At 39.8% G+C, this 14,537-nt stretch overlaps 1 protein-coding gene across 1 annotated transcript; it reads left to right on the top strand.

The window, feature by feature from the left end:
* Positions 1–2,155: 2,155 nt before the first annotated feature.
* Positions 2,156–6,286, top strand: LOC308363869 (T-cell acute lymphocytic leukemia protein 1 homolog; the record flags this gene model as incomplete). Its single annotated transcript, XM_080836757.1, has 4 exons — positions 2,156–2,212; positions 3,474–4,027; positions 4,600–4,691; positions 5,763–6,286. 4 exons carry the CDS (start codon positions 2,156–2,158, stop codon positions 6,284–6,286), a joined length of 1,227 nt encoding a protein of 408 aa, XP_080692883.1.
* Between the last annotated feature and the right edge of the window lie 8,251 nt (positions 6,287–14,537).

The raw sequence follows: 14,537 nt of genomic DNA, 5'->3' as shown, positions 1-14,537 counted from the left end.
AGGTAATTTTCCAAACAGCTCACCTTGGTGGCATACTGAATCTCTAGTGCTAATCTAACCTCTGTTCAACATCTGGAATATTTTTGCTAAAATATGTTATAGGTGTTTTATCTGAACAACAGAATATTTAAAAGCTTAGTGTCTGACTATCCACTGTTTATATTTGTATTGAAAAGAACATAACTTCTGTTGCATTATATATCATTGGTCTACAGTGCATTATGCTAAAAGCAGGGCATCTGGAATAAATAACTTAAAATGCCTCTGTTTTCTTCTTAGGTGTGTTTGTTGACGCGGTGGGAGACACCTCCGCGGACAGCCTCTACACTGGGCTTCTGGGGGTTGGGGACGAGATTCTAGAGGTGAATGGGGAGATAGTGTCTGGCCTGTCTCTGGACCACGTGACCCGCCTCATGACCCGTGACAGCACGGCATCCATCCGGATCATCCCTCACCGCTGGATCCAGAGCTGAGGGGAGCCTCCACCGCTCCTCAGGGGCCTGGAGTGCTACCGTGAGGCTGCAGGGGAGAGATGAGGATGAGTAAATAATTATGGACAACTGTCAAAAGCTGTGCTGTTGTATACTGTATACAAACCTGACATAATCAATAAATTATATTTTTTGCTCCAAGTCGTAGCTGTTTATTCTGCTGTCAGAGAATAGGGTGGATTTGTTTGTCAGCCTAAAATACAGACATGCTACAATTATCTTATTGTGTTGCATTCTCTCTTGGATACATGGTGCATTTTGTCAAGATGCACCATACCTTACAATACATAATGGCACAACATTTTCAAGTGGCTGTGCAAATGACTGTGCATAATTGGATAAACATTAATAAAGATGTTCAAAACTTAAACTAACCCTATGATTCATAAAACACATAGCCTATTTCTCAGTCAGGGAATGTCCAGTGAAAAATAGTCCTGGGTGTCTATGACCTGATTTTTTCATTTGTGATAGGACAATTAGGACCAAATTGTCCGTTTTATAACACTTTTTACAAAGGAGAGAAAATAGATATGATTTTTTATTTTTATTTTTATTGGCTACTGTTGGTATCATTTTCGTGTGGATATTACAAATTGTCATTCGTCTAACACATCGGGGGTTAAACAGTATATTTCGGCATCTGAGCATTCATCAAGAATTGCCGACAAAGGGTAGATGTCTTATCAATTCTGCCACTTATGTGTAGAAGAAAGGTAAACAATAGGATGATGCTTCACTAGTGTGCCTTCTCCTGAATAGGCCTATACTATGGCACCTTACGCAATATACCACAATGGTGATTTGCCATTGTTGATATCTGCCCGTTTTTATGAAGCGTTATCTCCCCAGCAAGTGTGGTCCCATGGGTTTATCCGTCTGATGCCTCTGAAAACGACATAATTTGACTAGCTCGTAAACACTGAACCATAAGCTGGTACGCTGCTGTTTGCAGCTTGTTCCATTTTTTTCCCCAACAGTTGCTGCTGTGTGACTACTATTATTATATCAGTAAAAAGAGATTAGGCTACCCATTTTAATAATGTGTCCTCACACAAATCTAAAACACAATCCTAAAATGTAGATGTCGTGTTTTGATTTCTAAAAACCCATGCATTATTACAATGTATTTGAAAATTAAAGTCATCATGCGCACACCAGACGCGCATCTAAGGAGTGTATGAGGCGTTACTGTACAGCCTATGTGTCTCTGAATGAAGAATATTGAGACACGGGGAATTTTCTCTATACAACAAAATGTATCTGGATTCTTGCCCATACCGAGAATTAAAGCTATTCGATACTTTTGATCATGTTCGATTTTATGTGCACTGTGGTTCATTTTTAAACAGGATTTTATGTGGAGGAATTGTATTTTTTTTTTTTTTGAAATAAATGCAAACCATAACGTTCACTTCACTATTTCTGACAGTTCGTTGTAAAATGGGAACAATAACAATGAATGATTTCTCGTATAGGGGCTTAGACGCTTGTCGAGTATGAAATGGCCACGGCATGGTCGCTTATCTTGCCTTGCCATATTGCGCCCTTGTTCCGCTCCCTATGCCGCGCAGCGGGCTGGACTCGATGAGGAATTGCACAGACCTCACTTCCAGTTCCAGTCAGTAGCCTAGTTCACTAGCTCCAAAAAATCTTAGACATGGATGACCCCCAAACAAAATGGCTTCTTGCACATTAGAAGAAATATCGCGTCGGCATTTGTAAGTTCAGATGTTTAATTCTAATTACTTTTAACGCGCATAGTATCAACTATTTCGGTCTTAAATGTGTCTATAATCTTGTGAATGTGTTATCAATAGGTGTTTATGTCCTTTGAAAAACAGGCCTGTGTGTAAGCTATGATTTGAACAATAAGGCCTATTATTTCTCTGTTCACTTTCGATGTTGTGATTTTAAGGGATTTGTTTTATTATAGTCATACAAATCTTTTTGGTAAACACAGCTATAATCGAATGTTTTTTTTATCTTGACCATTCCCGAATGGCACCCCAGCAAATTGTTCGTTCGTTTTCGCAACAAAAGGGAAACAGTGTATAAGGACAAAACACCTCAATAGCACTTGAGAAATAGGGTTTACAAAGTTTTAGTACGGCAGTACGATTACAGCAAGTGTTTATAGGAAACACAAATTGTGCATTGTCCAAACAAAACTTCACATTAACACTAACTAAAAATAAATGCATCCAACTTTCTGTTTTACATTCTACGGGCATGGGCAAGAAATCATCAAATACTACAAAAGAATAGTTAAAATGAACAAAACGCAGCCATAATGTGAACTGCCATTCCGTAAAAACCCATAATGATCAGCAATTCTGCATCGTTTCACTCAGTTATAGATACTGCTATGTAGGCTACTAGCTATGTGAGAAATTCGGTTTGTCCCCCTGTGGATGACTGTAAGAATTCAGAATTCAGACCAAAAAGCTTAATGACACAGAACAATCAGCCATCATAACGGTTTTGTGTTGGCAGTTAATCTGTAACAGAGCTTTAGACAGATAAGGACATATAACCTGATAACCCTCTGGGAAGCATGCTAAAGAGGGAGACGAAAGATAACTGACAGCACATACAAAATAATTTGGTACTTTTGGTTTTACCTAAATTAGTGCAAAACCCATTTTTCAATTAATAGGTTTCAAAACTAGCAGAGCTCGTTATAGTGTAATAAAGCTGAATCATGGCTATAATTGGTTGACTTGTAAGAAGTCTGTCACTTTTTGAATGTACCTGAAATGTTCTATACCTGATTATGGTTATACGGCTGCGGTGCGCCCAATTTGCATATATCCTAAAAAAACAAACAAACAAAAAACAACAGGGTTATAGTGAAACATGGTAACAAATCTTTATTGCCCAAATACGCTTATTCTTTCTGCTGCGCGCGACATGTTTGCTTCATTTCATATAATTTCGCACGTGTAGCCTAACAGAAGATTTCCTCTCCTCATTATCCAGAGTGGTGGTGCTCAGTTCTGTGCGTATGGAGACAAGCTTGACAGCATTTACGCATATCTTGTCCTTTTTGTTGAGCCACATCTTGACAAAATGAAAGAAAAATCGGAAGCGGGGACTTGTAAGGAAAGTCCTAGTGTGGAGGCCAGTGGTTCATTGACGCAGGATTCAGTCGTCAGGGGGTCTGAGGATGAAAACCAAGACGAACCCAGTTCAAATGACATATCCAGGAGACAAGAGGAGTCTGATAAACCGCCTACCGGGACTGGCATCCGCAACGGCGATGCCAAGGGAACAGCTTACGCCCACCATCTAAAAAAGGAAGTACCAGTGATTGAACTCACCAGGAGGGATGATATAAAAGGAAGAAACCACTGGACAGATCAACATAAGGTGCAGACAACGGAACTGTGCAGGCCACCTATTTCTTTGCCCCTGCCGCACCGAGACGCGCCAAACGACACTCGAATGGTTCAGCTGAGCCCTACCGCCTTTCCTCTCCCGGCAAGAGCGATGCTCTACAATAACGTTACGCAGTCGCTCGCCACAATTAACAGGTGAGTTAATGTCCTTCCTTCTCATATATGGCAGACAGGTTTTGCCTGGGTTTCGTCAGTCAGAATGTGTCAACAGTGCTTCATAAGAAATGATCCATCACCCGCCTACTTAAAATAGGATATTAGCATTCATGATATACAGAATATGTTCAAAGGAAGAAACATAATGCTTTCATAACATTTGGGCTACTGTACCTGTGCAAATGCCATAGTAAAATATGTGTGTGTTTGTGTGTGTGTGTGTGTGTGTGTGTGTGTGTGTGTGCGCGCGTGCGCGTGCGCGTGTACTTGCTTTTATATGTGATTCAGGGCACATGAGGAGCATGTGTGTCTGTATATCCAGTGTTTAGTGTTATTTAGTTATTCTTGAATGCATTAAATCTGAATCTTTTTTTCAGGATACTGCAATTGTGTATTGTGTGTGTAAGTGAGTATACATGTTAATGCAAACTGTACATATGTATGTCGAACATGTGGCTTATGGCTTGGGTGTCTGTGGGGAGTTTGTCTGTCTGCATGCACAAATGTATGTTCCTGTATGCAAAACTCAGACATTTTCCCATTTCTGGCAGTGCCTTTGGCGGTGAGTTGGAGCAGTATGGAATGTACCCTGGTAGCAGGGTAAAGCGCAGACCCATGCCTTATGAGGTTGAACTCGACGAGGGTAGGACATTTTTAGATCTTTATAAGTATGGTAAGGTGCAACTCTGCTGTGTTGTTATTCATTGCCAAAATCCTCCGCCACCACCTTAAAGCCACCCTCCAGTGCATTTTTCCTCAGTTCATCCAATCCATTTGTTCACCACTGACATTCAACACAACAGTATGATTTATTTACTTGTTTACATTTAAACCAGATGAACCGCAGGTATGTTAAATATGTATATGTCATAAAAGGTAATCAAGTATGTACTATAACTACTATAAGTGATTAACATTCAGCATATACAAATTTCCTGTTAATGTAATTAATCAACAGTGGTGGTAAATGATTGTATTAGTTAAGTCTATAGGAGGGGTAGCTGGCTGCTGTTCAAAACAGCAAATTTGCCGCAGTCAATTCAGATGGCCAATATCTGAATATGATTTGTTTATATCTATGGAGAGGTGAAATACACATTTTCCATTGACATGGTGAACTCAGCCACACATTACAATATATTCTCTTTCATTTAACACCACTGATTACCGTTCTATAACAACTGATTATGTCATTGTCTCACAAAGCAGCATGTCTCAATCTACATATTTCCACTCACCATCTTCATGTCGTCATTATGCTTAATTTGGTTAACAGCTTTACTTTTTACACACTATCATGCCAATAATCATGATTCATATCCTTTCTTAAATAATAAAGTATTTAGTGTTACACCTTAAATAGTTGAGAGTGATCTTCATGCCTTTCAGTTTTCCTATCTTCCAGTTTCAGAAAATCAGCCTACGTTTTCCTTTTTCTTGTGATTGAGCTTAAAACACCATCCACTATTTTTTCTGTGATCCACTTTGCTCTTTGTTAGGTGTCTTTCTGTCTACAAAATCTTTGCATTTCTCTCCTTTAATTACGTCTCATCTGTCTTTCTCTAATTCAGTCGGCCAAATCGGCCATATCCCCTAACAGATGTTCAATCAACGAGTACAAAACCCTTCAACATCATCCAGATGAGGGCCCTCTGCTCTTTTCTATCTCTCTCCTGATTTTAACCTCCATTTTCATCTTTCCATCCTGTCCCAGCTGGCGAGCCAAAGATTGTGCGGCGCATCTTCACCAACAGCCGTGAGCGCTGGCGGCAGCAGAACGTGAACGGGGCGTTTGCTGAACTCCGTAAGCTTCTCCCGACCCACCCGCCGGACAAGAAGTTGAGCAAGAATGAGATCCTGCGCCTGGCTATGAAGTACATCAACTTCCTCACCAAGCTCCTCGGTGACCAAGACAGCGGCGGTGAGGGGATCGTGATGACTGGAGATGGCGAAGGAGACGCCCAGGAGATTTTGGGCGTTGGGCAAGGTCGGGGAGTCGGGGTGGTGGTGGCAAATTGTGGGGGAGATGGAGGTGGCAGTGGGCTGGCTAGAGAGGACCTGCTGCTACAGGAGGCACTGTCTCCCACTTCTAGCTGTGGCAGCCTGCTGGACGGAGACGGCAGCTCGGAGGGTTATGGGGAAGAGCAGGACTCGCCTCCTGCCGAACCAGCATTGCTGAGCAGAGGAGGGCAGAACCCTCGCTCTGCACGGACACACGACGGCCAGAGCCAACGATGATGGCGGCGACTGTTAGAATAGCTTGAGACATATACTGGATACCAACTGACATGTAAAAGAATGACCATAGGGATTACAGTATTCACTTACCAAGTCAGTGTAACAGTCCTCCTTAAAACAGTCCTCATTTTCCCATCTGAGGTCATCCAGTATTCATCTTTAAATATCTGACTGTATGATAGCTGTACATTCAGCCTTCTCCATCATCTTAGCCTTAGCCATCACAGCCCTACCAACTGTTGCCCAGTTGATACCATAGGATAATTTCCACAAGGCCAGACCAGGTTTACAACTTGGAAGATTTTCTTCCTGTGAAGTGATTCCTAACATTTGAGTGTATGAGCTCTTCCAAAGAAGGGTCATAGAGAATGAAAATACTTTAGTACTGAGTTTACTTGTACTCAGTAACTTAAACAGTAAAATATGCAACAAGATTTTTTCTAGTATCGCAAGGTCAGATGTGTATCACAATTTCAGCACAATAACTGTGGTGTCAGTGTGGATGGGAAGGATTTATGTAAATCACGTAGAGGTAAGGTAACAGCAAAGATGCGTGTTTCTTTTGCCAAGTTGTTAGGAGGTTTTAGGAGGAAAGCCATCCTTAATGACGACACCTAGTCAGCCCTTAGTACCAAAAATTAAACAAGTTTTCTTTAAATCACTCTCCATGATTTCTATAACATTGAAATTCTTAAATAGTTTTATGTCAGAATATTTCCAGTTATTCTATGCCAACCAGAATTTTGCATTATCTTGATCTGGTAGTAAGCTTACTATATTTTCAGTAAATAAACAATAACTAGTTGGTATGGTACCAAGCTTTTGTGTTTAGCAATGCAGCAGATTCAACCATTAGCTACTTATTTGATTGTGAAAATCTGGCGACTGACAAAAGGACAGCTCTTCGGATCCAGTTGAAGCTGAACGCAAACAAACATATAAACACTGAAATAGTGAATAGTTTTAATGTAGTAAAATACTTACTACTACTGTAGTAAAACATCATTATACAGAATAAGTCAACACCACAATAGTCAATCTACTAGTCTCTTTAGTCTCTAAATTATGTTTTTATGCCCTTCCCAACTAAAAATTGTATCTGTTGATACACTAGGGCCACAGTTTGTGAATCAAAGAGGAATAGGCATCAAGACTGTAGAGTTTTTCGTTGTATTTCACATTAACACACTTTGTTGTAAGCTTAGGCTATGCACAGGGTTGGGAAGGTTACTTTTGAAATGTATTAGGTTATAGATTACTAGTTACCCTGAAATAAGTAATGTGAACTATTTAAGTTACTTCATCAAAGTAATGTGTCATCATTTATTTGATTGCCTTTCGATTACTTTTTGAGTGGCAGACGAGAGGCTGTGCAAATTCAAACAAGAGAACCAATCAAAAATAACACTCAAAATTTTAGCACATACTGCCAAATGAATGGAGCCTGTCTAAACAGTGGAAAGATGCAAAGCAACAGATTCTACATATAAGCTTTTTACCGAAAATAATATATTCTGACGTTATCCCTTCGTAATCAACATCATTTTGATTAGTAACAGTAGTGTAATTCGATAATTGTTCTAAGTAACTGTAAATAATTACAATTACATTTATTTTCTAATTTAACTCTATTACATGTAACTATTTACTTCCCAACCCTGATCATGTAGCACAAAAATATAATCCTCTAATTTACCTACTCAGACTATCCAAACAAATATTTATTCTCTGCACAAAGGATATTTTGAAATTAATCTAAATATAAAGTCAATTATTGCTCTAATGAGGAAATAATAATATCTTTATAACAGGCTTACTGCCAGCCTGGAAACCATATCATTATTCAGAAATGTCCAGACTGCCAGTGTAGGGATACTCTTGTTTATCGCTCTACCTGTAGCTCATTTTGGCAGATTATTCAGATTTTTTTTCATTGACAATTTACCACACAACATGTTTGGTGAGGTTATTTGCAGGTCTCATTTCTGGTGAGTGTGAGCAATCCAGGAACAGACGTCTGCCTAAGTGATGGCCCTAGAAGGGAAGAGCCATGTCTGTCGTGTCTGACAATAGTCATGCCTCCACAGTGCATTCAAACACAGTTTGGCACATGCAATGTTTTTGTCATTGCAGTGTGAGCATCTCTAATCACATGAGCCCGTTTACCATAATCACCCATCTTTGATTCATTATACAGCTTTGAAATGTGTGTGGGAGTCCTGATTAAATAGGTACCGGCATTTTATTTTTAACACCAGAAAGGTACAAAAGCATGCAAATTGCATCAAAACACATCATTACATGCGGTCTGTAGATTATTAGTATACGTCACTGTAAAAAGAAAACGACCCCGGTTGTGGCTTTGTGCAGGATTCATAACACAGAAGTACTTACTGCGTAGTGAGAATGTACAGTATGATGTTTAAAAGTAAGTCTGTCCCATGTTTTAGTGACTCTTGTGTAGCCATATGCTCATATGTTTTTTGTCCAGGAATATAGTACAAATTATGTGGGTGCTTCCTTAATCAATATTACATGTAAATAATGTTTTCAATGTATTAATTTCAGTGGACTGTAAATACACCAAGAGGGGAATTTGGAAAAGGAAAAATGGGACACACAGAAAGTGTAAATAGTTATAGATACAGTAATAGGTATCACGATAGTCAAGATATCTCCTTTTTCTTTTAGTTTCATCTGCAGTATAGGTTACCTTTCTGTACCACTCACCATCACAGTTTTTTTTTCAAGATTCTTGACTATTACTGTATAATTATAATGTTACAAAAATCTATAAATAATTTGATATTAAAAGAGCAAGAATGCTTTCTAATGACCTGTAAGGTACACTGAAGAGGTCAAATGTTGATTTGTTTTTTTATTTTCATATTAGCGTACATATATTAGATGGTACATTCCTCCTATTTACACATTCCTAAATATTTTCTTCTGATGATTGTGGTAATCTATTAGGCCTCTCTGTAGTCAGTTTACTCTAGGTACACAGCAGCATACTTTTATGTTTTACACTGGAGGTTCTCTCAGTTTTGTAATAAATATATAAATAAACAACCCTGTTTGTTATTTGATAAATATCTATGAACATGTTGTTATGCAATATTATAAGGAAATATCTTTATATAAAATAAAATTAATAAACTATGTTTATGTTGTCAGTAAACACAGTCCATAGATTTTATATGATTTTCACTGTCAAAATTAATGTGTTTTTACATCAGGTTGGGTTAAATTGCTCGACAATGTGTTGTTCCCCAATTATCAAGAGACAGACATACCTGGGGACAGCTCACATACCTCTGCTGTGGAATCCATAAGCAGAATTCTCACTTCCTTTTAGCAAGTGACAACTTCCTGTAAAGGTCAGCACACAGCAGGATATCCTGCCATTGTAAAGACGCTATGCTCCAGGCATCCCAAATATTGTGGAAACCCTCACACATAATGTGTGACAATAATGGTGATTATGTGTTTTTCCAGCTGAACAACAAAAAAATAAATATTTTAGTGATATTGATGGGGAGAATTAGAAACCATTCAAAACAAAATAGCAGAAGACATACTGCACAGAATCAATATAAGGAGTGAAGTCGAGCAGTTGTAGAAGAGCAGGAAAGGTCTAGCTGAGAGAGTGAGCGACAGAGGGAGGAAGAAGAAAGGAGGGAGAGGAGGAGGGGGTGGTGGATTTATCAGGCTTCTGCAGATGGGAGGCAGTGTGGCTCACGCTGCCAAGTGATTCTGTATGCTAATGAGGCTTTATCAGCCTCGCTGCAGGAACAATATACTGGATTCCACACAGGGAGTCCTGCCTGCCAGATAGAGATTACACTGCCTACACATTTATTTACTTCAATATGAGGATAACCCTCTACTTCTACACACACACACACACACACACAAACACACACACATCCTCACAAACAAACCACAACTTTGCACACAAACATGCGCCCATCTACATACATGTAGCGCATGCTCATCATCCACCTTTTTCTATCATCAGCAGACACATTCAAACATTCAAAACCACACACTTTCTAACAAACATGCATAATAAATACATAAGTGTACTTACTAAGCACTTCACCATGTCATCAATGGAGTCAAAATTATATTTTACAAAACAGGTCAATGATTTAATTTAACAGAATAGAGGCAGACAATTCCTTTACATTTTGCTGCACATTAATTGAGAGAAAAAGATTTGCTTGAATAACTAAACAAACCCAATCATACAAATTGATGGACAACGACCAGGGTCAGACCAGGCTTATTTGATCAAGGTTTAACTCATATTTAGTAAATTCAGACCAAGCCAGTCAGTCACCGCTTATACCCAGGTTGTGGCAATTCAGATAGGCCCTGGATCACAACCCGGGAACTATGCACATATCTTAACTGACAGACTGTATGGGAGGGGATTTAAATGTCCTACATAATGCAGTTCAAGATATGAAGAAGACACAGGTAGCGGAAAGGATACACAGTAAGTTGTGATTTGTATAGAATTTTTAGTGTGTAGTGTTAAAACTGTGACAGTGACGCAGGGAGAAACAGTCTTGCATCATGATGGTAACAGCTTTTAAATCATGTAGGCCTATCCGAAATTGTGGCTTTTGCAGCATATTTCAAGTAAAAACATTGATGGCTGAAATTAACACAATCTATGCAAGGCGTTGGCAGGATTTTAAAAACATAGAGGCTAAAAGTGTCTGCATGCAACAACACTCATCTGCCCACCAAATGTATTCTTACCTTTATGTAGCTTAGGCCCATTGTGTGTCTTGCTCAGGCCCAGAGACAAGATGATCTCTAAGGCAAATTGAATGAATGTTGTAACTTGTGTATTAAATAGCACTTTCCATCACTAATTTGTACAACTTTTCATGGGCAGAATCTTATATATGCACTCAAATATCACAATAGCTTATAGGATAGGTAGACTTTATGTCCATGTCTATCTGACTCAAACCTGTTATGATTATATTCGGCAGGTGAGAAGCCTGACTCAACTCCTATGTCATTATTTGTGATGTGCTGATTTCTTTCACAATTGTGGTCTCACAGTTCTCACGGTTCTCACAATTCGTTGTGCACTTCGATGTTTGAGTCATACTTGGTGGTATGTAGACTAGAGCAATACCACCAGTCCTCCTAGTGGACCAGGAGACTATATAAACACCATAGACCAAATGGGCTACCTAACAAGACTATGCCATATTGGGTTAGACAATGAAACAAAAACAATATAAAATATACCAGTAAGCAGTGATGAGATGTCCAAGCAAAGTTGCCATGGAAACTTGATGTCATTATGTCAAGAGCATGTTAGTATGCACTCATACAAGTTTTATGTCAATTGACCAGAGATATGAGCTTTGCTGCCAAATTTGACGAATAGTTTTGAAATTTAAAAAATCTGTCTGATATATTTTGTGAGGCTTTGTCTGGAGCTCATCTGTGCCAACTCTGGTGAAGATTCAACATGGTTTGCTGGTGATGAAAACTTTGTTTTGTGATTAAATCCAATATGGGGACTGCATCAATTAGGCTGACATGAAAAGTTGCCATGTGTCAGCATTGGGACCTTCCACAGTAACACCAGACACAAGATTTATCTTTTTAAGGCAAACACATCAACAGTTATCATCCCTCAGGAACTCAAAAATAAAAGACAGTATGTGGTGAAACCATAGACAGACAGAAACATTGTTATCCACATTTCCTGAATCAGGATTAGAGGTGCGTTCTGTGAAACATGCCCGATCACAATTGTTCAACAGAGTGTTATCTTCCAATAGATCAGAATGATTGGTACTTCCTGTAAGAAAATATGATCCTCCTCCAAATTCATTGCAGGAGCTCTCCTCTGGGAGAGGACCTTGAGCGACGGACTCACTGTCTGCCTTGTCTGTATTAGAATCCGATGCCTCTCCAGATCTATCCGAGACCAAATTATGGGAGTGTTCAGATAAAGAGTCAGGGCCTGTGTCATCATCTTGGACCACTACAGGGATATATCTGTGAGGCTCGTGTATCTTCTGGCACTGGGTATACAGAAATCAGAACACAGAAATCATTTGACCCAGGAGGTCACTGTTTGATGATGTGGGTGTTGCTGAAGAAGGTGGGTTGTATCCCCTGGTATCTTGTGGCACTAGTCTTCCACGCAGATCACTGGGTCTTCTGATGTCAAGTTGGGCAGCACCATGGTAATCTTGCTCACTCATTCCTGTGCCATGCATACTACTCTCCAAATGCATATCCATCACTAGCCCCTTATACATGTGTCAATGTAAACCGTTTACATCGCGTCTGCACCGATAGAAACTCGCAACGAGTTACAATTGCCTCATGTATAAGGGGTCTAGATGTGAACTGTTCGTTTTTCCGCCGATCGCCTGAGCCTTTCGAGAGAGGTGGTTTACCACGATCGTTCGGCTCAGAAAAGGGCGTGTCAAATCAGGCTGATGTGTCATGGGGGAGGCGGTGCGTGACTGGGGGGAGACGGTGACAGGAGGCTAGAAAGTTAGAGGCTAGAAAGTTCTTGCCTGTTCTTGAAAGGAGACTGATCCAATAGGCTAGTAGGCCTACAATTTTTTATCAGTAATATAACGCAATTTGGTACACCATTTTAATATGGTAATATAGCCTACTGTTTTTTGCTAAATGAAAAAAAGCATATTAAGGAAACGCCGACTCGAGCCTATTAATTCCGAAATTTCACCACATTGTAGTCTATATACTGTAACAACCCCAACACTTGCCTGCTTCCTTTGCAAATCAAAGTTTTCCGACTATTTTTCTTACCTTCTTTCTTAGCTGTTGATGTTACTGAGCTAGAAGTTTAACTTGTTCTGAATAGCTCGCGCTGCCAATGCCCAATGTCACTTCTGAGTCAAATCACTCCATCATCTCTTTGAAATTCCTTATTCCACGATTGGTAGGCTACAATGACTGGCTGTTTTTAAATATAACTAATAGCCTAACGAAACATAATAACCCAGGCAGTTTCATCTTCGAGAAGTTAAGGCTTCTTCCAATACTGACAGCTGACTCATTGCTTGCAGGTTTGCGGCGCTTTAAGGAGACGCGATATTTGAGGGATCGTCATTTAATTTAAACCTTTTTTGCTTCCGTTAGTGTGTGTGTGTGTGTGTGTGTGTGTGTGATAGAGACAGAGAGGACTCAGTAAAACGTCGGAAAACACAGTGTCTCGTAAGCCTTAAGCTATCAATCACCCCCACAATGAAATATGCCATTACAGTCGCGACAAACTTCTTGGCATTGTGGTGCGCCCAAAACGCAAGCTATAAACGTAGCCATCCTAATGTAACCAAAATATACCTCTGCTGATATGCCTAACCTTCGTTCTATTTAGAATTTGCCTTAGCACTATGCAGGAATAAAATAGCATCTACAGTGTCAGGTTTCAGGCGAGAGCGCCTGGCTTCTATAACGCGCCCTGCTGCACTGAAGGAGCGCTCACTCGCAGCACTTGTTGCTGGAACCCATATAATTCGTTTTGCAAGGTGCTGTAGTCGTGGGAACGACTGGCCTGGTTTCTCCCAAAAGGAAAGTAGATTTTCCTCTGCTGATCCCGCGTCTATATGGAAGTTTGTAGAGAGATTGCGGGGGAGTAAAATGCTCCGCTGCCGAAGTAGATTACATGTTTTTAACTTCGGGGTTAATTCCCTTTCCTTTACGTCTGCTGCTGGCTAGTAATACAGACAGCCGGAAAGGTTAATAAACGGAATGAAATAACTACACATTACACACGCTATGTTTTAATAAAACCCACGTTACTCACATATAACACTGTTTGTTACAGCACATAAATGTTTGTGGCTACATCCAAACTGCGTCACCGTTGTCCCTCCCTGTGCTCCAGCCGCACCATTTTACTTGCAATGTGAATCATTTAATTTAAATATGCTTATTGGCATTTGTTGCACCTTAATCATTTTCTACAAACATGATATGCTATGTATGGTGTAGTAGACTGAGACTCTATTCACTACTGCACAAAAACTAGACACGTTTGCAAAACTAGACGTTTGCAATGAAGTAGGTTAAACAACTTTCGCCAATATCTCCGTAAGGGAGATGGGTTATGTGCTCAAATTTCCTGGGATCAAAGAAGACGTTAGTATTCATGTGCAAACTAAAAATCACGTCTCAGGATTGCTGCGCATGCAAGTTATTTCGGGTGTCTCAACTGTAACTAATACCA

The sequence above is a fragment of the Sprattus sprattus genome (genome assembly GCF_963457725.1).
Source record: "Sprattus sprattus genome assembly, chromosome: 4".
NCBI classification, from domain to species: Eukaryota; Metazoa; Chordata; class Actinopteri; order Clupeiformes; family Clupeidae; genus Sprattus; species Sprattus sprattus.
Note: the sequence above shows the minus strand (reverse complement) of the source record. Positions and strands in the feature narration are given on the sequence as shown.